At 36.2% G+C, this 24,106-nt stretch overlaps 1 protein-coding gene across 2 annotated transcripts in view; it reads left to right on the forward strand.

The window, feature by feature from the left end:
- The window catches only part of LOC145671207 (ubiquitin carboxyl-terminal hydrolase 48-like), a 727,624-nt gene that overhangs the window by 11,582 nt on the left and 691,936 nt on the right, over positions 1-24,106 (forward strand). For both annotated transcript variants that reach the window (XM_081740067.1, XM_081740066.1), the window contains exons 2-5: positions 1,768-1,918; positions 8,617-8,823; positions 14,169-14,309; positions 23,791-23,973. In XM_081740067.1, the coding sequence (XP_081596193.1) occupies positions 1,788-1,918; positions 8,617-8,823; positions 14,169-14,309; positions 23,791-23,973 (662 nt within the window). In that variant the 5' untranslated portion in view covers positions 1,768-1,787. The remainder of the gene's footprint in view (positions 1-1,767; positions 1,919-8,616; positions 8,824-14,168; positions 14,310-23,790; positions 23,974-24,106) is intronic.

The following is a 24,106-nucleotide window of genomic DNA, read 5'->3' on the forward strand; positions in this document are numbered from 1 at the left end:
TAGCCATAGAGAGACCAGCAGGAGGATTAAATTCACTCTACTCCTGAAATTGGAGCGTTTACTATGATCCAGATAGGCAGCAGTTGCAGACCTGTAGTAAGTATTGGGAAATGATCACTGGCCACAGAGATCTGGATATATTCCAGCTTAATGAACCAGCAAGTTCCCTGGACTGTACAGAGAAGGGTCGTACATGAGTATGTGCCAGAACTAAGAGAAGTGAGTAGGACTGTCGTTGTTAAGAACAAACGTCCCACTATCAAGGAAATCAGTAACTGGCGACCACAGTCGCCGCAACATCACACCAAAGCGTTCATGAGAACTAACACTACTTCTCTAGCAATTGTGTAGGCACGCTCTCACTGAAAAATTAGCGTGAAGGGAACGTGGTCAAGGAGAATGAGAAGTGCACTAAACCTTCATCCCCGTCGACAGAACACATTAAACACACACATGCCCGAGAATAATAATAATCGATGAGAGGGGATAAAATAGAACAGGTGTCTAGTTTTCGATATATGGGTATTATTATTAGTAATGATATGAAGTGCGAACGTGAAATAAAAGCGAGGATAGGAATGACGAAAGAAGCCTTTAGAAGGAAGAAAAGTGTTTTGTGAGACCTTGAATAAAGAGTTGAGAAAAAGATACAAAATGCTTCGTATGGAGTATTGTGCTGTATGCAGAGATATAGACCTTACACAAAAATGATGAAAAACGAATGTAAGCTTTCAAAATATGTGTGTGGAGAAGAATGGGGGAAATAGTTGGGTCGAGCGGAAAAGAAATGAGAGGGTGTAGGAAATGGTGGGGGAGAAAAGAACAGTTTTAGATATTGAGAAGAGGAAGAGAAACTGGTTGGGTCATTGGCTAAGAAGGAACTGTATCATGAGGAACGCTAGAGGGTATGGTGGCAGGAAAGAGAGGGAGGGTTGAAGAAGGCTACAATTGATTGATGATATCAAAATAGAAATATCGTACATGAAGACGAAGAGGTTAGCAGAAAACCGTGTATCATGGAAGCTTTTCAATAGCGGCAAGTGACCTGTCAATAGTGGCAGAATAACATACATATGATGATGATGATGATGATAATAAAAATCATGATGATAGAAAAAAAATCTTGATAAAAACATTAATTAATTAAGTACAACACTTACAAACACAAAACAAGTAACAAATAAAATAGTGCTGATTTTTTTTAAATATTTTGTATTTTTATACATTTAAAAAAAATAGATTTAAAAGTTTTAAAACTTTATTAAAAAGAAATGAACTTACACAAAAGCTAGGACGGAATAGTGCACATCCATCTCTGACAGGAAGACACCCCCATTCCTTCCTCTATCAAGTCTCCCACCAACCACCCGCGAGTCCAGCAGCGACATTCATAACGGAGAGGACAGACAAATAAGAAGAGTGATAAAATGAATGATAAATGAAGCTGCCCTCTCAGCCCCCAATGATGAAGGGGGAATTCATAGATGATATGGTGTGAAAAATATGGTGGTTTCCTTTATTTATCCTATAATAACTATTAATTAATGTACAGAGATATTAACTTTCACAGATTGATATTCCTCCAGAAGTATGCTCACTGACTTTGTATATTTGAGAAGAAAAAAGGAAAAGTATACTATAATATGTGGTAAGTTAATTGAAAATTATTGTACGTTTTTATAATCTTTATTTTTTCATTTGAACACTAGTCACTTTAGCTTCATATCCTGAATTAATCTTTCTGTTACTGTCTTTATGTAATTACAGGTGCATAGTCTTTAGACGGAATGAGGAAGGAACAGTTTGACAAAGAAGCCTGGGGATGGGCTGACACCGTAGATCCATCATGCATTACAGATGAACATGTAGAAACTGCATATCGAGTAAAGTTCAAATATTGCAAGTTCCAATCGTGCAAGTAAGTTTCGTGATTGTTGTTTAAAGCTTTATTACAATGAATATCATTTTGTAAATGTAGAAAATTCAGTGTAAGTATAACTCGACTTGATCGCTGGCTAAGTTGAAATCACATCTAAGTATACCGGATCAAATTTTCACAAATACCAACATAGTAGCCAAGTCCAGCAAGTTTTGGGACAGAATGGTAAAGGAAGCCTATGTCATTGGAAAGTAGAAATTTCATAGACACAATGGATTCTATTCAGCCCTATCTGTCGACGCTTTTCAGGAACAAAAGCAGACATTCAACAAAGCCATTTCTTGTATCCAAAACAACAGCCAATCAGGAGGCAGCATCCCTCAGCCAATCAGAAGCCAACATTCCCTCAGCCAATCACAACGCCCCATTCATAGTTCTACCCCTAAATAGTCACTATATATATATGTCTGTCTGTCTCTCTTTCTCTGTCCCTCTTCATTACAGTCCCTGAAGATGAATGCAGTGTCTGCATTCGAAACATCGTATGTCAATATCTTCACCTGGAAGATAGCCCGAGAAGACTTATTAAAATTGTCACATAGTCAGATATCAAAGGCAATAGCTAAAATTGATTCATTATCAATGAACAGTTCTAAATAGATATCAATACAGTGCTGTGGTGGTTCCTGCAGTCTACTCCTCAAACATCAAGTTAGTTATTGCTGTCGAACTTATATGTTGATTTGATAAAATTGGGTAAATATTCAGAAACTGTCCGAATAGATAATAGTAGGGTGGATTGATTTAAATCAGTCTGATTTATATCAAGATTTAAATCATTTGATTTTTTTAAATAAAAATTGTTGATTTAAATCTAATTCCGAAAGAAATTAATTTAAAGTGAAAATAAGTAAAATCTCGTTTCTGTTCTGTTATTTCGATTATGGAAGTTTATAATCATAATACAATGAGACTCAAATGTACAGTAGTATGAAAATAAGTGTCATGCAGAAGATGATTAGGGAAAATCCCGTTTTGAACAGGTAACAGAGCAATCCTGCTTTCTTCTTTTCGTAACATTGGTTTTGGGGTTTAAAATCGTTAACTATTCCAACGGGGAAATCACCATCGGCATTTAAGACGAAAGTTCTTTTTTGTGCGTATTCGTTTGTTTGTTCCCAGATAATAGGGCGTATTTAGAGGAATCCTATTCCCTCTCTCAAAAAAAAAAAAAGTTAATTTTATAACTTTAGGCGAAATTTATGTATTTCATGCCACAAATTTATGTAGTTCTGAGCTTTTAAAAATAGACCTCTGCCAAATAGTAACTTTTGTGACAAAAAATGTCATTTTGATAAACGTTGCTGTACTTTTTCCTTAATGCTTAACCTTTTAAATTATATCACCTATTTTTAGGTGATAGGGTAGAATCTTCATTATTCGATTAAAAAAAGTACCAGTAAGGCTTTTTACTTCGTTTTCTTCAAGACTGGAGGCATTTTAGAACACGTTACGTATGCTTTCACGCCTTTCTGCATTGAGGCATAGTGTGTGATAACGTTATAAATTTAAAAAGATATTTTTTGTTATGATTTTTTGGCGGGTTAAATTTTGCATTCAGAAGACTGAAATTTTGCACACTCGTTCAGTGCACCCCTTAATAATTTTCAGATGTTTTCAGATCTCTGCGTGGAAACAGCGGGGTCCAGAGGGGAAAAAATGTTTTAAAAAAGGATTTTTTTTTAAACAAAAGATAGCTTTTTTCGTGATTTTCTCGCCTCAGATGGAAAATATAAATGGTACCGTTTGAAAGGCTGTTCTATTCTGAAGAAAATGATGTACGTACTAGGGTAAATAGGGATGTCTCAGGAAACTGTTATCTGAGATCCTGTTTTATACGGGAATCTGGGGTATTTGGGGTATATTATTTTTCGCGAGCTTACTTTTGCACCTACAAAATTGAAATTTTGCACATTTACTCAGTGCACCCCTCAGTATTTTTTTAAAGATTTGTTTCAGGTCTCTGCCTTAAAACAGGGGAGGGGTCCATAGAGGTAAAAATGTATAAAAGAAAGATATTTTTAACAGAAAATTCCTTTTATCGTGATTTACCCGCCCCAGATACATGATGGAGACATTTGAAGGGTACCGTTTGAAAATTTGTTTTATTCTAAAGAGAATAATGTACAAATCATGATCCTAGGATAAATAGGGATGTCTGAGGAAATTTTTATATTACGTCCGCGTCATCTGGGGCATTGTAGGAATGTTCTTAACTTTTTGTTAAATAGTTTCCTCATCCTTACTACTCAAGATAGAAGCTTGAAATTTTGTACACACATTTAGTACACCCCATAGTATTTCCCAGTTGATTTTGAGATCTGTGCGTTAACACAGGGGAATCCAGATGGGATCAACATTAAAAAAAAGTAAAAAAAAAATATCGATTTCTCTCAAAATTTTCCGCTTCAGGGACATGATACGGAAATGTGAATGTTACCGTTTCAAAAGCTGTTCTATTCTAAAGAGAGTGATGTATGTACCATGATCCTAGGATAAATAGGGATGATGCTGTAGTTGCTTGACTGAAAGTCTATAATTTACCTTTAAAAAGACCCATAGTTTAAAAGGGTTGAGAAACATTGTTTGGGATTGATATAAGTTAACGATTAGGGATAATTCAAAATTCAACCCCAATACTTTCACTTAAATGGGATAATTAGCATTTAATACTAATTTCTAAGTTAGCATTTAATACTAATTTAATGCTTTTTCTTCAGTTCGCGACTTGTATTATACGAGGAACAAGATTTGGTTTAAATAAATAAATAAATAAAAAAAATCAACAAAAATGTTTTCTTTCCACCCTGGATAATAGTAATGTTAACATTGAATTCGTGCTAGCACATTTGTCACATAGGGATTAAAATAGAAAACTTAACGATTTTCTTAATTTCACATTTAAATTACGAGTATGCTACTATGAGGAAAAATGTATTTACAAAATCACAGCATTGTGAAGAACTTCGTATCCTATATCGATAATTAAAATTGGAAATGGATGTAGCTTGCAGCGATTTTAGTGCGCTTTTGGCGCACGTGTTCCAGGTACAGTTCCCAGTTGAAGAACGTTCCGTCTCCTTTAGCCTAAAGGACATAACTATGGGATTTAAACTTTAATTTTTTTGTCTTAATTTCGTCAGTAATGAAACAAAACAATTAAATCATGTTCCTTAAAATAAACACGATTTAATTGCTTTGTTTCATTGGTGTGTTTGCCAGTTCTTCTGCACAGTATTTTAATTCCATCTAGAAACCTTGTCTTCCTATTACAACACTAGAAAGTTATTACATAATAGGTTCTTACGTATTTTAGTCCGCAAATACATATGATAAAAAGTAGATAGAATTGAGTGTGCTGAAACATTAACTAATGTGGAAAAGACTATATGTCCCGATGATCAGTTTCTGTACATATTCAAGAAAATTTAGGTCTACTAGAAGTGAAAACTAGTCGACGCGTAGTATATTAACTTTACTTATAAATCCTTCGATGCCTCTGCACGATGGGAACGGGTATCATTGTTTCGTAGAACGAATTCCGTTCGCTAGTTTTGGAAGAAAATTCAGTTACAAATTTGAGAACAGTGTGTCTAATGTATATGTAGAGTAAACTGAATGAAAACGTGAACTCCTCCGTGGCTAAGCGGTTAGCGTACGCGTCTTTGGCGTGGGAGTCCCGGGTTCGATTCCCGGCGGGAGCTCATGTGGTTCGGATTCCTCATTAATCAGTAGGTCCACGTCTCATAGCCTCGCTGCTGAACGGGACGTTAAACTCAAAATCAACTGAATGAGAACGAGTAGCATCCGGGAAGCATTGACAATGCCATCATAAAGGCGGTGAAATTAGCTTTTGAATGGCATGCTTTAGATCCAAAATGTAGATCACTGTGCAAAATAAATTAAGCTCATCCGTGAAGAAACCTGAGTTCCTGTTATCACGGCATGGCTCATCCTCAGGTCGCGGATCGAGAAGACCTCTAGATATAGAGGTTCGCTACGAATATATTGAATAAGCAGTTGCGGACGGACGCCAAGGGTGGTCCTCCATCTTAATAGTTTGGTGTGAGGCCAAGCAGCCTTATCCTGTAAAAAAGGTACTATTTTAGAAAGATTCCTAAGCTTCAGTCCAGGACTGATAACTTGACACGACCTCAGCACAAAAATGGACATGAGATTTGGAACGTGGAATATAAGAAGTCTTTATAAAGCCAGTGCGTTAAAATTCGTACCGAGCGAGTTAGAGAAATAGGATGGATCTAGTAGGAGTTCAGCAGCGGGTAGGAAAGTTAAATGGAAAGGAAAGAGAACAGTGCAGTCCGGAAATTTTGCGTTCTTTTATGGAGAAAGAAACAAAAATCACAACTAGGAACAAGGTTTTTCGTTCACAGATAAATAGTATCAACACATAAACGAATTGAATTTGTCATTGATAGACGTTCTTTTATTACTCTTCAAGGTCGGTGGTGCAATATTTTTCTCCAACAGAAGATAAGGATGGTAGTGTAAAGGGTAGTTTTTACGAAGAAGTAGAACATGTATTTGGTCAACTCCCGCGATTCATATGAAAATTCTATTAGGGGATTTCAATGCGAAGGTAGGGCGAGATGATATTTTCAAACCGAACAGAAATAGAAAGTGCTGTAAAGAAATTAAAGAAACACAAATCTCCCTGTGTAGACGAAATTTTAGCTAGAGGGGAAAAATTATCAAACGAGATCCACAAACTCATTCTTTCCATCTGGAACAAGGAGGTATTGCCAGAAGAGTGAAATAATCAATCATTGTTCCAGTTCACAAGAAAGGCGACAAAACTGATCGTAATAATTATCAAGGCATCTGTCTTCTGTCAGCATTCTATAAAATCCTCTGTTAGTAAGATTGACCATATATGCCGATCAAATTATTGGAGATTATCAGTGCGGATTTAGGCAGAATCGATCTACTATCGACCAAATATTTACCAATCATCAAATTCTCGAAAATAAATGGAAATACTATAAACCAGTACATCAATTATTGCCTATAACTCGGTTAGGAGGGAGCATTTTATAACATTCTTACGTAATTTAGAATACCGAAAAAGCTAATTAGATTAATTAAGATGTGTTCAAATGAGTCCCAAAGTAAAATCTGAGTAGAAAATGTTTGTACTTGAGCTTTCACGTTGAAAATGGTGTAAAACAAGCGGATACGTTCTCTATTTTGGTCTGGAATAGGTTATAAGAAAAATCAAAGATAGCAAACGTCCTAGATCTGAATAGTACTCACCAGATTATGGCGTATGCTGATGTAAATCTGTGGCTCCGCATAGTGTAGTCGCCAACGCTCTCCCCTTCAGTGCGAGCGGTCCTGAGCTCGATTCTGAAAGTGTTCGAGAATAAAATCCTGAGGCGAATATTCGGACCTAAGAAGGACGAGAATGGGTAATGGTGGTAACTTCATAATGAAGAGTCGCATAATTTATACCGTTTACCAAACATTCCTAGGGTCATTAAGTTTAGGTGGCTCAGGTGGGCATGTCATATAGCCAGAATGGAATAAACTAGAAAATCTTACAAAATTTTAACTGGAAACAATTGAAGAAAGACAATTAGGAAGAACCAGGCTCATATGGGAGGACAATATTAAGATGGATCTTGTAGAAATAGGAATATAAAATAGAAAATGGATCCACTGGCTAAAGACAGGAGTTAGTGGAGGGGTTTTGTGAGTGCGGCATTGAGTGAGTTAGTGAAGAGAACTGCAGAGATCATTCGTAATTATTCCTCTACCATCTGTAGCTCGCACGTCGGACACACTAACTACTGAACAGTGCTTCAGTAAGCCGACAGTTTCTATAACTCCTTATCTGCATGTAACGATTTTTGTTATCTCGAAGTGTACACTTGTTAGTAATGTGTAAAATGCCGAGAACATTACTTGTGTGCCTCTGATTTTCTTTGCAGTTGTAAACAGAAAGGTTTCGTGTGCGCTTAAATATTGAGTTGCGTTTGACTATACACTAGGATGAGAGTAAGCTACATGAAAGTTTGAAGTTCATGAATTTTTAAACTTCAATCTAAAATGTTAAGTTTACAGTTTTACAGTTATGTTCAGATAAATATATTTCTTTCCTTTTTTTCTCATAAATTATGGTTTGTATCAAAGTAGTGTTTTAACGAAGGCGTATAGACTTAGTTTAAATCCTGTGTAGTATCAGACTATAGTATAACATATATAGTATATATTATCAAACTATACTACTGCGGATGCAAATACAAAATTTTTAAAGGTAAGATGAGTGTTCAAGCTTTATTTGAACATTACTACATCTTATACATCTGTGTGGCATAAATATTGCTAAATGGGTTCATGCGAACTTCACGTGGTGGAGATAAAGTAATAAGCACTTGACGAAATGTGTTATGAAGTCTGTAGTATGGAGATATAAAAATTTTTCCATAAGTTTCTATTAGTTTTTATTAACGTAAAATTTATACTGACTACATAAGCACGTAAATGTTGCGAGAGATCAGTTATGACAATATTGCTAAACTTTTTTTTCATAACATATTTATTTAAAAAAATCTGTGGATTCAGTTCTTTTAAGGGAACTTTCGTTATTTAGATGTTGAAAATATGATAGTGGAGCTTAAAGAAATGTATATGAAGGCAGACGTTTGATTTTATTTCAGGCGGAATTGTAAAGGCAATCCTCACTGTCTGTCTGGATTAGGAGAGAAGAATTGGCTAGGCGATGTGCCTGACGAAAATTGGCACAATATGGAGGACCCAAATTTAGAAAGGAGACAGGCTAACGGTTTTGTTGGTTTAAAGAATCTTGGAGCAACTTGTTATATAAATAGTCTGTTGCAGCTTTGGTATCACAATTTGGCATTCAGGTATGTATTACACTGAAAAGTTTTTTCTCTGTCTCAAGAACTCTGATAGGTGAATATAATAGTATTGACAGTGGCGATTTCAGATCTGATTTTAGTTTTTCCTGTCACCCACAGTTTTGATGAAACAAGAGAAAGAAATGTGTACTGCGGTTCATGTAACTTGCGCATGCATGAAGGTGCATTTCCAATGAAAACATGTTGAAAACTTACGTTTAAAATGTTTGAATATATGATTTTCTTCTGTATTTGACGTCAGGAATATCCCTCTGCAAAGTTCAGGTATAATCAGCTTACATGGAGGGCATCCATTTTCCCTGGTGACGTTTCTCCATTTCCGCAATAGCATGATAAAACCTCTCACCATGCTCGTCATTCACAGCTCCAATGTTTGGGGGAAGAAGTCTATGTGGGAGTCCAAGAAATGAGTTGAGTTGATTTTAGTTTAGCGTCCCTTTCAGCAGCGAGGCTATATGAGACGTGGACCTACTGATTAACGTGGAATCCGAACCACATGAGCTCCCGCCGGGAATCGAACCCGGGTCTCCCACGCCAAAGGCGCGTACGCTAACCGCTTAGCCACGGAGGAGCTCAGTCCAAGAAATGAATTTTAAGGTTCATGTTGCACCCCAGTGCCTGATAGGCAGTTGCGGATCGGACACAGCGTCGCGGAAATTGTCGGACCTATGAGTCCTCAAGAAATATTTGCGTATTATTCTAAATGCCAGCCATGCATTTTTCTCGAGCTTATTAAGTTTGTCAACTAACTGCACATCACGGAACAGTTCCCTGATCTGAGGGCCTACAAAAATACTCTCTTTGATTTTAGCATCACTTATTCTGGGAAATTTAGTTCTTAGATATTGGAAACCCCTGCCAGTTTTGTCCATGCTTTTGACGAAGTTCTTAATCAGACCGAGTTTTATGTGTAGAGAGGGTAGAAAGAGTTTTTGAAGATCAACTAAAAGAAGATTCATGACGTTCTTTTCCTCTGGAGTCAGTGAAGTTCGTTTCGGCCATACTTTCCTAACACAGTGATTCTGCCTGTCCCGACTGTCCCATTCGCAAAGGAAGGACAAGAACTTTGTGTAACCAACATACATTCCTAGTACAAGTGCGACAACTTTCAAATTGCCACATGTATTCCACTGAAAGTCCTCATATCTAATCTTCTCTAGAATTAGTTTCATTGATTCATATTTTTCTTTTAGAACCACTGAAACTTCGGGTAACTTGTTACCATTGTGGAGTAGAACCGCTTTTAAACTTACGCGTGGGAGGTCTATGAAGAGGCACCAGTCGTGTGTATTAAAGTCATGGCAAAGTTCCATCATAATGGATTTTGTCATTACAAAACACAATACGATCTTCTAGAGAGAAGAAATCTTTAAAAGCACGTTCCCGATTGCGAAAAAAATAAACCTTTGTTTCAGGGTGTCAACGTTTTAACCGGGAGGCTAACAGTTCAGATTGCTGCTTGGAGAATTTAAAATCTCGTACGAGGTCATTAAAATCGGCCTGACTCAACAAATGCGATTCATTTGAATGCCTGCTTACATCATATGGTGTATCTGCAGCAATACTATCCTGCTGAGCATCATTTGCACCATCAGACTCATCACTCACCATCAGATTACTAGGGGTTTCGGGCACAGACAATTCTTTACTTTGAGGCACGGGTCTTGTGGCAGACGGTATATTTTGATATGTTACTGTGTGTTTCAATTTTGTTGTTATACTCTGAATATTCGCCATACAAAAATAACCATCTGTGGTGTGATTTGTTGTGGTTCCCTCCATACATTGGGACTGCAAACGGCATGTGACGATACCCTTTTGCCCATGCTGCGAAACGTCTGGAACATGACAGACAACAAATATGGGGAGATTACTAAGGTCTTGATCGCCTACTTTGCAACCAAAGTAATACTCGTAACATTTTTGAACGAACGGTGTCAAATTACTCCTTTGCGATTTGAATATCAAATCATCACATATGTAACAAAAGTTATTGGGAGTACTTATATTTACTCTTGGCATTGTCATGAGAGTAAGCAAAACAACACTTCACAAAACACACAGACATATATAGGTGTTCACTTCCACTGAGTGTCAATCCAACACAATTCCATTACGGGACAAACACTAGTATCTTAACAGTCTGTAATTGATACGGAACTTCTACGAACACACAGAACGGTTTGCGTGCAGTGTTGCCAGTTCTATTTGTGAAACTCCTGAGGGCCGTTCTAGAGGGTACAAAGTTTCCAAATGGGAGTTTTGTCAGACAATTCAGCGCGTTATCATCAAGTTCCCTGTGCACGTGCATCATGCACATATGCGCTGTGCGCATGGTGCCAGTTCAAAGTCTGTTTCATTCTGCAGAGAATGAGATACGAATCATGATTTTTGGATGAATAGTGCAGTATTAGGAAATGTTTCTGCCGTATTTATTCCTTATTTATATATGATATTTTGTATTGTCAACGAGGATTGCGAAATATTTTTCTTTCCCTCATAACGATTCAAGATACTGTAATGCAACTTGGTACACAAATTACTTCTAACCTATAGTATTTTTCAAGATACATCATATTTTGGTACCTGTAGCTGGGACAGATCCATAGGTGTAAACTTTACCAATAGGGATTTTTTTAAAAGCAGATTTCCCGCATTATCCTTAATTTCCTGTTTTGCGTACATCATGCACATATGCACATGATACCCTTGGAAAGCTTGTTTCATTCTGAAGACAATGACGCACGAACCATGACACTCAGATGGATAGTCCTGCAGCAGGTTTACAGGGTTAGTTATATATATATATATATATATATATATAATATACTGACTGACAAACTGTGGGTGGTGGATAAATTTCGAGTACGGATTCAGCTTCAGGAAGCAAAACTATATAAAAATTATTTAATTTCAGCTCTGACATGTGAGACAAAACCTTTGTTGACCAGTGTTATTTGTATTGTCTGATTGATGTGTCCGCGTATTAAATACGAGGGCTGTCTAAAAAGTATCCGACCTTTGGCCAGAAAAATAGTTGCGAATACCTGACAGATTTGGGACCCTAATCCCCTTCAAAGTAGGCCCCTTGTGCTTCCACACACTTAGCCCACCGATCCTTCCACTGCTGGAAACACCGCTGGAAGTCTTCTTTTGGAATGTTGTTCAGCTCCGTCGTCGTGTTCCGCATTATGTCTTCTCTACTCTCAAAACGGGATCCCTTCAGAGGCGTCTTCAATTTTGGAAACAACCAGAAGTCACAAGGAGCCAGGTCTGGAGAGTAGGGAGGTTGGCGAACGGTTGTAATTCCATGTTTGGCTAAGAACGTGTGGATCAATTGGGATGAATGTGCTGGGGCGTTGTCATGATGGACGTGCCAGTTCTTCGCTGTCCACATGTCTGGTCTTTTGCGCCGGACTGCGTCACGGAGTCGCCTGAGAACATCTTGATAGTACTCCTTTGTCACTGTTTGTCCTTCCGGTGCGTACTCGTGATGCACAATTCCACGGGTATCGAAGAAAACAGTCAGCAACACCTTGATTTTGCTTCGCACCTGCCGCGCTTTCTTCGGCCTTGGAGAATCGGGATGCTTCCATTGAGACGATTGTTGTTTTGTTTCTGGGTCGTACCCGTACACCCATGACTCATCTCCAGTTATCACGGAATTCAGATACCCAGGATCAGTGTTGGTGGTGTCCAGAAGGTCCTGTGCAACGTCAAAACGGGTGTCTTTTTGTTCCTGAGACAACAACTTGGGTACAAATTTAGCAGCCACTCGTTTCATGTTCAAATCGTCACGCAAAATTGCATGTGCAGAATCTACTCGCTCCAACATCTTCTGCAATCTCCCGCACTGTCAAACGGCGATCTGCCATCACCAAATTTCGCACCCGCTCAACAACAGCTGCATTCCGAGCAGTTTTGGGCCTGCCGCTACGCTGCTCACTCTCGACTGATGTGCGGCCATTTTTGAATCGGTTGAACCATTGTTTAATTTGTGTTACACCCATCGCATCTTCTCCAAACACCTGCTGAATCTCACGAATTGTTTGGCTTTGAGAATCACCCAGCCTTTGACAGAATTTGATGCAGTATCTTTGCTCAATTCGTTCAGTCATCTTGCGAGAAACACTAAATCCGACGAACACTACCAACAGCACCTCACTTCGCGACCACCAGCTCACGATTGGCACACGCGAACGCGGTGAAAAAATTCAAGCATGCGCATTAAGGTTCCTCCTTCCACTGTGCACGGTGGCGCCGCCTGAGAATCACTACTTTGCGTGGAAAAAATTAAGGTCGGATACTTTTTAGACAGGCCTCGTATCATAGTAACAAATTTGCCCCTTTATCAAATTTGGTCACTGTATTATTATTATTATTATTAGAAACAAAGTAGCAAACAAAACAATAAGTTTAAAACTTTCAAAATTACTATAAACTTTGTTGTGCATTCAGAAAAGAGTAAGATATTCTTCTTCTACGGTATTTTCTCTCTGGTGACAGCAAGGATTCGGGAATCTCGTACATAATTCTCTAATAATCACAAAACAGATGTGTAAGATCACATTTTAACTATGAACTTCGGCAAGACGTGGACATACAGCTCTGTAAGGTATGGTATCAATAATTTATCTCACAAAACTAGTTATAAAAAAAACTTCCAAATAAAAAAATATTTCCAAATAAAAAATTAGTTCCAAATAAAAAATAACTTTCTCTATTGTTTATCATTATGGGCTGTCAAACCTTACGATAAACAAAACCTCAGTGTTCTAGTGGCTAGCTCTTCTGTCGTTAATCTGCGGGTTTCCTGAGAGTTCGATTTTCATTGGGAAGCCTTGAAATTTGAACGCGTTACGGTGATTCGGATTCCACTTTAAACCGTAAATTCTCGTTTAATGTACCTTCGGTGCTGAAGAAACGATAAACTCCAACCAACCAAATCAAAAACGTTAGTATTTGTGAGCTATTGGAGTCAAATGCAATTTTCTTACTACAGTTGAAGTAGTGATTCCAAAACTAAGTTATTTTGGCCCTATATGCGCCAACAGTTTTTCTTGTCGTAAACGATACTATCATATAAGATTGTATATCTTTTTTGGACGCCGTGTACAGTTGATGAACGATAAAATTAAAATAATGCAAGGCTTTCCCTTGAATTGTTTAAATATTTGTTTTCAAACTTGGAGTATAATAGGAAATTTTTCATTATGGTTCCTGGATCTTTAAGTTCCTTAATCCATTTTGTATTCTTTTGTATTCATTCTTGTGTATTTTCCGTTTTCTTTTATCTTCCTGAATTTTAATGTAATATTTCTTTCTTCCAGGAAAGCAGTTTATTTATGGAATCCCGAAGAAGACCCAGAGGAATGCAATAACCCTACTTTACAAGCCGCGGAATATGTGCCTGCTACAAGTATTGCGCATTTACAGCTTTTATTTGCCTTGTTACAATTCGGAAATAGGAGGTAAGTTTTGATGACTTCATGTCATTCGGCAGCGAGACCGTTGAGTGGATGGTTTGAGTTTAATATCCTTTTTCAGCATCAAGATTATATGAGATATGGACTTCTGTTCTAGATGTGTCAGAAGTCAGATCGCTACATGTTTTCCTTCAATATTTTAAGTATAACGATGGCAATGAATCTCGTGAGACCAGTCATCAATTGAGGAGAACAGTAAAAAATATAACCCGAAATTGTAGAAGATAAAAAAAAAAAAAAAAAACTCAAGCTTGCATATTTTAACTACGACCAACAAAGCAAAAAATCAAAATCACAATACGTTTTAGTATGTGAGCCTCAAACAAAATTGTTTGGTAATAGTAATGATAAAAACATATCAAGCTTTTAAAATCATAAGTTTGTGAAGATAGGGGAATGCGCTGCAACAGCGAATTTATATTAGGAATTCTATTGTTGAAAACTATGTTACCTAAGGCATCAGCGTATGCCCCAGTGAATTAACAAAGAGGAATTTGGACAGACGCCAGATTTCATGTGCATTGTTGTTGATGAATGCACAGTTCATTGTATTTCGTAAGGCACCATTTTTTTTTTCTGTGATAAGGGGAATCCGCATTTTTATCAGGACATTGAAACACGAGAAGTGAGCAAGGCAGTGTACAAGAGTTAGTCATAAATATTGAATATTCTGGTACACAACATCCGCAATTTATTACACTGCAATGAAAGCAGGTTAACATTCAGAGTACAGCTCCTCGTGTTGGAGACACCTTCCTGCCTGTTCCGTCATTTTACGCCGATACTACGTCTTGCCCTGACAGACAAAGAAGCAATTACTACTGTTTCCACCTCCTGCTTGTTGGTGAAGCATCGTGGTTTCGTGGTTTGAGGAAGTGCACCATGAGCTGAAACAGGTGGTAATCCAAAGGTGCAAGGTCAGGAGTATATGCAGGGTGTGGTATTTGTTCGATGCCATTAAGTTGCTGAATTTTCTGTTGCGTTGCTGGAGTCGAGTGTAATTTGGCGTTTTGGCGTTATCCTTTTGGAGCAGGGCAAGCTTTCGGTTCACCAGTGCAAAATATTTTGTGCGTAATGTAGCATACATCCGCTCCAACTGTTTGGGACACAGATTACCATTGATGGTACGACCATTAGGAACAAACTCCAAGTGAATTATCCTTTCATAATTAAACCACATACAGAGTAGGACTTTATGTTCGAAACAGCCCTGTTGACTGGTTCGGAAGTTGGTAGAATAGTTAACTACTGTTTGTACACATTCGGATTTCGGAAAAAAACTCACTTTTCATCACATGTGACAATTCGTTTCACGAAACTCTCATTACGCATGTTGTGCACTTGTTGTCAGCAACTTATGTGGCACAATGGGGCAGCTTCTGGTAGTTTGCTGAACTAAGTAGAAGTGTCGCACTACAATGGACTGGGACATGCCGAGTTAGTTTGACAGTCGTGTGCTGGTGGATGGATTTGGTTCGTTGATCATGTACAACTTACCAGTGTAAAAACACGAAAGTTCTAAGAGCTACTAGAGCATCTTAATTGGCTGTAGTCAACCTGAGATCTAACGTGAAATCTGTCTGCAAACGGGAGAACCAACTCTTAAACAGTTGCCGAGAAGCCAGCAGCAGAACGACTACTAGCGATAAGAGCACCAATTAGAGGTAGTTCAATAACTCAAAATACAGTAAGCTCATACCTCTCTAAACCAATAATTCTCACACATATTACTCGAAGTTTTCTCTTTCGATGATTCTACTTATAGTGTGTTTCCTTTTCTTTTTGGTTTATATTGTTCAAAAAAAAAAAAAAAATGGTTTTCTTCATGAACACCACGGTTAACACCACCAGTGGAGACCTTGATTCGTGGGTTATTGATCAAAGTTGGGGTTTGGACTTCACCAGATTTTCACAAAATATTTCACTACTTGCTGTTTATACGCGATCGATGAAACTTACCCTATCGTGACCAAATTTCGCATCTTGGTGGACCTTGACGAGCATAGTACACACATGAAAAAGAATGGTGTGCAAATCTTTGGTTTCTGTTTTATTGGCCGTTAAACTTGGGATTTGATTTTACCAATCAGTTCAACGAAGCAAATACATTGTATACTTAAAGATTTGCTAAAAATTAACAAAGGACGATTTTTTTCTGCTATAGAGAAACTTGCTAGTATATCTAATATTTATTAATAGTAAAGATTATTTATGAAGTATAACATAATTACATTTGCATGTAATAAATATCTTCTTTAATTTGTCATTCGTATGCTTTATTTTTTATGGTCGTAATTTCTACATTGTAATTACCTATAAACGATACGATATATTCTGTATTCTTTTATCTTTTTCATATATGACACTAGGTGCAGGTAAAATCCCAGTTCTAGGAAACACTTGGAACATTCATGCTGCCTCACTTCTAAGCAGTGGAACGACGAAGGATACTTGTGATCTATAAAGATATGCTACAAGCTCGTATAAATGGAGGTTGACCAGCAAGTAGCTGAATGAAACAAAATTGGGACGTTAAATCTTTTTTTCTTTCTTTTTTACGCTTTGTAACATTAATCCAATCCGTTTTTGGTACGCATTACTACACCCATCTATGCTATATATCGTAAACGTCAAGTAAATAATTCAGTCTTACACTATCTCAGTGTTTATGAGAGCTCCGTCCCAGCTATATTGTTAAGCATACCTGCCTTCGGCGCTGGATAACCTAGTTGATTTTTGGTAATAACTCATGCGGTTCAAATGACATGTATGTCTACGTCACGTATAGCCTCGCTGCTGAAAGGGACGCTAAACTCTAATCAATCAATCAATCAAATGAATCCAGTCTTCATTTGGTTAGTGTGATTGTCCTTTACGTGGTGTTTAAAAAGAATAATACTTCGAATACGTGAAGAAAACAAAGTCCATTCATAGCTTAATTAATTCGTCTGGACTAAACTTTCAAATATTTTGAAGTTGTATATTGTGAATGGGGAGCCTTAATGGTACAAGTCTGTTCATATACTTTCCGGTAAGAGACATAACTAGTAATATGCAATACCAAAGCCTCCTGTATTTTGGGACAAAAGACTCTTAATGGCTATGTTCCCTTAGTTTTCTGCTTGGATTCCTTGACCTTTCGAAGATTATTCGATGAAGGTACAACTTAACATGTTTTAGCAACGTTAGCAGCATAGAAGCGCCTTGCTTCATTGCTGCTAGTAATAAGTAGTTTCATATCTTTGAAAAAATACATGATCCGCAAAAATTATACCAAATTAAGAAATTGATCATCACAAAAAGAGTTGGCCGAGTTAACATTTTACTGTTTGTTTCGTTTATATATAAAATATATTAGTGGTGGGCAGAAAAACCGTTTTTTTCTGTTTTTTTTTTGGAAAACCGGCTCGGTTTTTCACCGAAACCGGTTTCGGTTTTCTTCAAAATTGATTCGGTTTTTCACCGGATCCGGTTTCGGTTTGTGTTTAGTTGTTCTCCGGAAACCGATTCCGTTTCCACAGAAATAGTTTTATGTGTTTTCCAAAAGTTTTTACCGAACCGGTTTTGGAGAAAACCGGTTTCGGTAAAAATAGAACCGGTTTTGGAGAAAACCGAAACCGGTTTCGGTGAAAACCCGAACCGTTTGTTTTAGAAAACTGAAATGTTTTTTCTAGAAACCGGTTTCCGGTTTTTATAAAAATAGGTTTTACCCATCCCTAATATAATATGTATATATAATATATATACTAGCCTTCGGTTAGTCTCCAGATCTCCATATTTGCTTGGTCTACGGCCTCGTATCTCTTGTGTATCAGCGTTTACATCAACAGTGAATTTCCTGCATTTGCTCTTAATATTTCCTGAATTTGGCCAGGTAGGGGCTTCGTCCCCAGATCCCCGCCTTTGCACGCCTACGGCCTTGAACCTCTTAAACCCACAATTTTACCGAATTTCAACTTTATTTTCCTATTTCAACTATCTAAAAGTTAAGATTTGGTATCCCAAGAAAAAGCCTTTTAAATAACATGGGAATTTCTTCATCTCCCTTTAAACCCCTTAAAAACTAAAAAATATTTGCTTTCGGCAATTGTCTTGTGGGTCATGCCAAATTTTATCATTCTGATCCTGCCGAAATTGCCTAAACATTTTGGGTTGTAGAAGATGTTCTATATAAACAACATGGGAAAGATTTTTCAGTTCCCCATAAAACCAATACAAAGTTGATTTTTTAAAATTATTTTTGATGATTTATTTGGGTACTGCTAACGAAAACGTACAAGCATACTGAATTTTAAGTTTATACTCCCAATTCCAAGTACCTAAAATATGAGATTATAGATTCAAAAAGAGGCCCACTTAAAAAACGTGGAGAATTTCTTCATCTTCCCTTTGTGACAGTTGCATCATTACCATTTTTATTTAATTTTTAAATAAATCTTTTAAACCCAATTTTGCGTATAATTATGAACATTAGTGCATATAATTTTCATTTTCATTTTTGTTTGTTTAAAGAGCCAAAGAACATTCTCTTTATTTTCCCTTACTATCCGAGAAGTAACATGTTTTATTTTTTTTTCTGTATACCTGTCCGCGCGGCGAGGACAGTTGAAAGACCCTTCCATTGTCTCTCAATACCACTGCCTAAGCCACACACGTAGAAAAACACACACAGCAGAGTTCCCGGCGTGAACGCAAGAAAGAAGAACAAAACAGCTTTTAGCATCTTTTTGTGAAATTGAGAAAAATAATAAAGTCCTAACACGTTGAATAGAATCCAAGTAGAAATATAATATCTGCGAATTTGTCAAAATCACAGCATAGACCATATGTCGCCACTCAGAACCAAGATAAAATTTTAACATAGAACTGTGAAATGGTCCAAAACCACGCACGAGACGACTAGGTGCCAAATCAACTCTCATAAAAATTTTCGATATAACATGTGAAATTTGAAGGAAGCACGTACGTTAGAGAAACGACGCCCGAAAACCGTAAATAGGCGGAGACCAAGAGAATCAAAATTTAGGACACCAAAATAAGTTAACGAATAAGAGAGCAGAGACGAAATCGAAGACACCGTTAGAGGCGTATCCAAAAAGATCGGCCGGCTAAAAAAATTCAAAACTCCAAGTCAGTCGTAAAATAATTCTTCACCGGGAAACCACGTACCACCGCAACACAAAAACATACCCGGAACTTACACACACACTACATTCATAATCAAAAGTTAAGTTCACAATAACGATGTGCGGCTAAACTTACCGAAGCCGAGTGTACGAAATTACAATCTTTCCTTAGCATAGTAACCTACACATTGATCTTCTTCAAAATATATTTATATATATAAACATATATATATAAACTTTGTAACGCTGCTAATATATATATATATATATATATATAGATCGCGAAACGCCTACAAACATTGTTTTTGAGTGACAGAGTTTCGTACTTATAAACATAATCATGAGCTATTACAGACAATTAGAATAACCTACATACGCACCGAAAGCACTTGAACTAGTTTTTAATCATACATAATCAGTTTTGAAGTATTATACACAATGCTTAAAAACAATAAACACTGTTTATCCGTGTAACACTACACTTTTAACACCGAGAGTGATGTTGGTGCAGTGTGACGTCTGAAAGTGCTTTTAGTGAGAGTGCATCCTATCAGAAATGGACCAACAGAAGCCCCACCTTGATGGATCAGGAGACGCCCAAGAGCGACGCCCCTTCCAGTTTGAGAGGAGGACGCAGCGGGAATCGAAGAGAGGAACTCCGAATCCAGGACACTTCGCACGAAAGAAGGAAGCCAGTAAACGCAGGGACATCTGTATGTGTGTGCTGAGCTTAGTGGTGAGCTTAGTGGTGAGCTTGGTGGTGAGAGCAGTGTGTACGACGAAAGGTAGGACCCATCCAAATTATTTTTTGTTGATTCCAAAAGGGAAATTTTCGTCATTGAATAAAATGCAAGACGTTCGCGATATAAAGTCGGAACTATTTGAACACTGTTAATGTATTTACACCGCGTGGAGAAAAGATTTTCCAACTCGAACTGTAATTGCTAAACAATTAGATTTTTTTTTCTTTCTTTTTGAGCAAGGCTTATTAAAATAGAGATATTTTTTTTTAATGATACTTATATATAGATATTCTGTGACTTTAGTGAATATGTCGTTGTTTTTATTAAGGAGATAGTAGTTTAGGCCATCACTCTATTTGTCACTTAGATTTTTTTGATAACATATAAAGAAAGTTAATTTAAAAGTAGATCGAATGGCAGGTTGTAGACCTTTAACGATGAAAGAAGTACTTACTTTAACATATGGAAATTTGTATGAAATAAAAATGCATCATCTGCGCTATGTACATGTAATATGAGAACTGTAAGATAATTTTGAACAAGACATAATAGATATTCCTAGAAAATATATTCAAGACATTGTTTCAATTGTCCAAAGATTATAGTGTTTGTAAAGTAATTTTGCATAGAAGTGAACGTACTAAATGAGTCTATTTCGATCTATATACTAGTAAAACTCTACTAAATAATATTGTAATGAGTCATCAAAAATATGTTACGTAAGAGAGCTAAAGGATTAATTAGTAACTATGATGTATATGCGACTAGTCTCGCAATTAATCATTTTCTTGGTTGGAGATACGTAATCCATAAATAAAGCGGAACCGACATTAGTACAGTCAGGTAGAATACAGATGAAAAATACGAAGTAGGCTAAGTAAAGCCGCAATTATTACGTCAGTCTGATCCTCTAACAATCGAGCGATCAGACGTTTATGCGCATAAACTAGACGAACAAACATAGAGGAATACATGAAAATGTCCGGCCGTATACCAATCCTATTAATGATAAAGAGAAAAATCACGAAAAACTCAATATATTCAGATTAAAAATCTCGAGAGACGTCTTGACATTTATTATTAATATTCATATGTTACTTGATTTTTATGTATGTATGCATGTATTTACTTATGATTTTATATATATATATATATGTATGTTTGTGTCTATTAATTTTCTACTTGTGTTAATATGAGTATATATATGTAGCCTTTATGCATAACGAAATGGTAATGCTACGCTCATTGATTTTATGTATTTGATAGTGTATGCTTGTTAGGTAAATGTCCAAGTGCATATTTAGTGCACTTATTCTCATTCTCAGTTATTAATTTAAATAATTAGAAATGGTTAGCAGTCAGGCAGTAGGTTTATTCAACTCCTTTGGATCATTCTATGTTTCTTTCATACTTCCCACAAATCTCAAATCAAAGTCATGACTTGTTTCTCAATTTATTTTATTTTAGTTCAAGTTACTTCAACTCATTTCCACTTACTTCAACTAGTTTAACTCATTTTAAATCATTTCAATACTTAGCATGCGATGTCAAATAATTAGGTATTTTTCAAATACAAAATTGTAATTTAACCAGTTGGGTATGATATCTATGTAAATCAGGAAAGCTATATATATATATAAAATGTAAACAATGTAAGATTGCATCTAGCACTGGTTATAAACATCAATTCCACAGATTGTTTATTATTATCAGGTTAATGATAACAATTCATTCGCTACATAGTTCAATGTAATTTACTTAAATTGATTTTTTTTGTGTTAAGGCCTTATGCCTTATTCTGAACATTTGTTGTCAGAAAACCCAAAATTCAATATTAACCTTCAGCTTGCTTAATTTTTTTTTTTAGAAAACATTTTTTTGTTATTGTTTTCATTTGCTCATTAAAACTTTTATTACATTGTTAATCAAATTCGTAAGCTTTTTCTTTCATAAACAAGTTGTATCCCTAACCTTAAGCATAACATTGGTTTCCAAAGGATCTGTTAGGCAAATTAGGCAATATTAGCATTTCTCGACTATAGTGGGGATTAGACTGATTTTCAGAATTTTCAACTAAATTCTAAATTCTAGATATTCGTTTATTTTCTGGTTTTATTCTTCTTACTACTATTATTATTCAGTCCACTTGGAAAGTGAGAGTCAGTCTAGTTCGTTCACACAAACCAAACATTAGAGCAAAATTCTCTTTCAGCGTTGCAGCATGTGAATTCAGGATACGTATGCGAGTAATATCAAGTTTCATTTGCTTACACGGTTTTAGAGGGATCTTATTTCCCTAAAGCCCTGGGACACCGCGGGGAGATAGGATTTCCTAACCGTGAGATCAATCCTTATCGAGTCACAAACCATTTTAGTGCGGGGAACGAAGACTTTAACGGTGGTGCAAGGGAATAAATAGGGACAGACGGAATGTGAACCCAAAACCCGCTGTCTATTTTTTTTATTTTTATCACTACAAAACCTGGCGCTACAAGCGATCACCACCGGCATCTTTCTCTTTTCATTTTTCAAATTTTACACCTTTAGAGCCCCTAAAAATTAATATTCACTTTCGATAATTTTCCTGTGGATTACTCCCGAAAAGCTACAATTATGCCAAATTTAATGATTGTAGCCCTACAGAAAGTGTCTAATAATTTTGGGGTGTAGAAGATGTCCCATATAAATAACATGGGAAGAATTTTTCAGTTCCCCATAAAACCACTGTAAATTTAGAAATGTTTAGTGATTTTGTTAAATAATCGTATAGAAAACGTACAAGTATACCAAATTTCAAGTTTTTAATTCCAATTCCAAGTACTTAAAATACGAGATTATAGGTATATATATATATATATATATATATATATATATATATATATATATATATATATATATATATATATATATATACGCCCATTTAAATAACGTAGAGGATTTCTTCATCCTCCCTTTAGACCCCCCTAAAAATTAAAAGTATTCACTTTCAGCAATTTTTCTGTGAGGAAGTCCCGGAAAGCTATAATCATGCCAAATTTTTACTTCCCACGTGAATCGGAAGTATCATTTTATTTTATTTCAGTTATTTCATGTAGTTTTATGTATGAGTGAGTTGTAATATGTTCTGCTTTGTAGAATATTGCATACGATGATAATGTGTAAAGGAACGATGATGAAGGGAAGTAGCGAAATGAAAAAAATGAGGAAAAGACCACCAAGATCATGCGTTACTTGGAGAATCAGTATACAAATCAGGTGAAAATAAAGTCTTCAGAGGTCAAATTTTTAAGAATTGTTCAGAGGTTATCATCGGATCAGGAGGTTTAATTAAGACAATTTTGAATAGAAAGCTATATTAGAAAGTTTCTTCAATAAACTTATTTGAGATCGAAAATAAATTTTAAGAAAGGATCTGTTGTAACATGTGCATATTAGTGTAAATATTATTTGCGTTATTGTCTGCATATTTTATTTTCTTATATGATTTCCTATTCTTATTTAGCTATTACCTTGTTCTCTATTTACTTAGTAACAGTTAATTATTGAAAATATAATAAAATATTAAATTCCGTTAATCAATTATTATTATTATTTTAGGTACATTGATCCTTCGCCGTATGTTGGATCATTAGGAATTGACGCTATGATCCAGCAGGATGCTCAAGAATTTTCTAAGCTTTTTATATCAATGTTAGAAGCACGTTTGGTACATCAAAGTTTGTCACATGTAAGAAATATGGTCCAGGAACAATTTCGGGGTACCTATTCATACATCACAACGTAAGTACTTAAGTAAAATTTAAAGAAATGGTGGTAACTTTTTCACTTATTAAAATACCTCGTAAACAAGAGTAAAGCTGAATACGAATTCACGTAAGATTCGAAATGAATTTAAGGAAGTATATGTAATAAG

The sequence above is a fragment of the Thermobia domestica genome, chromosome 15, assembly GCF_964235325.1.
Source record: "Thermobia domestica chromosome 15, izTheDome1.hap1.1, whole genome shotgun sequence".
NCBI lineage: Eukaryota > Metazoa > Arthropoda > Insecta > Zygentoma > Lepismatidae > Thermobia > Thermobia domestica.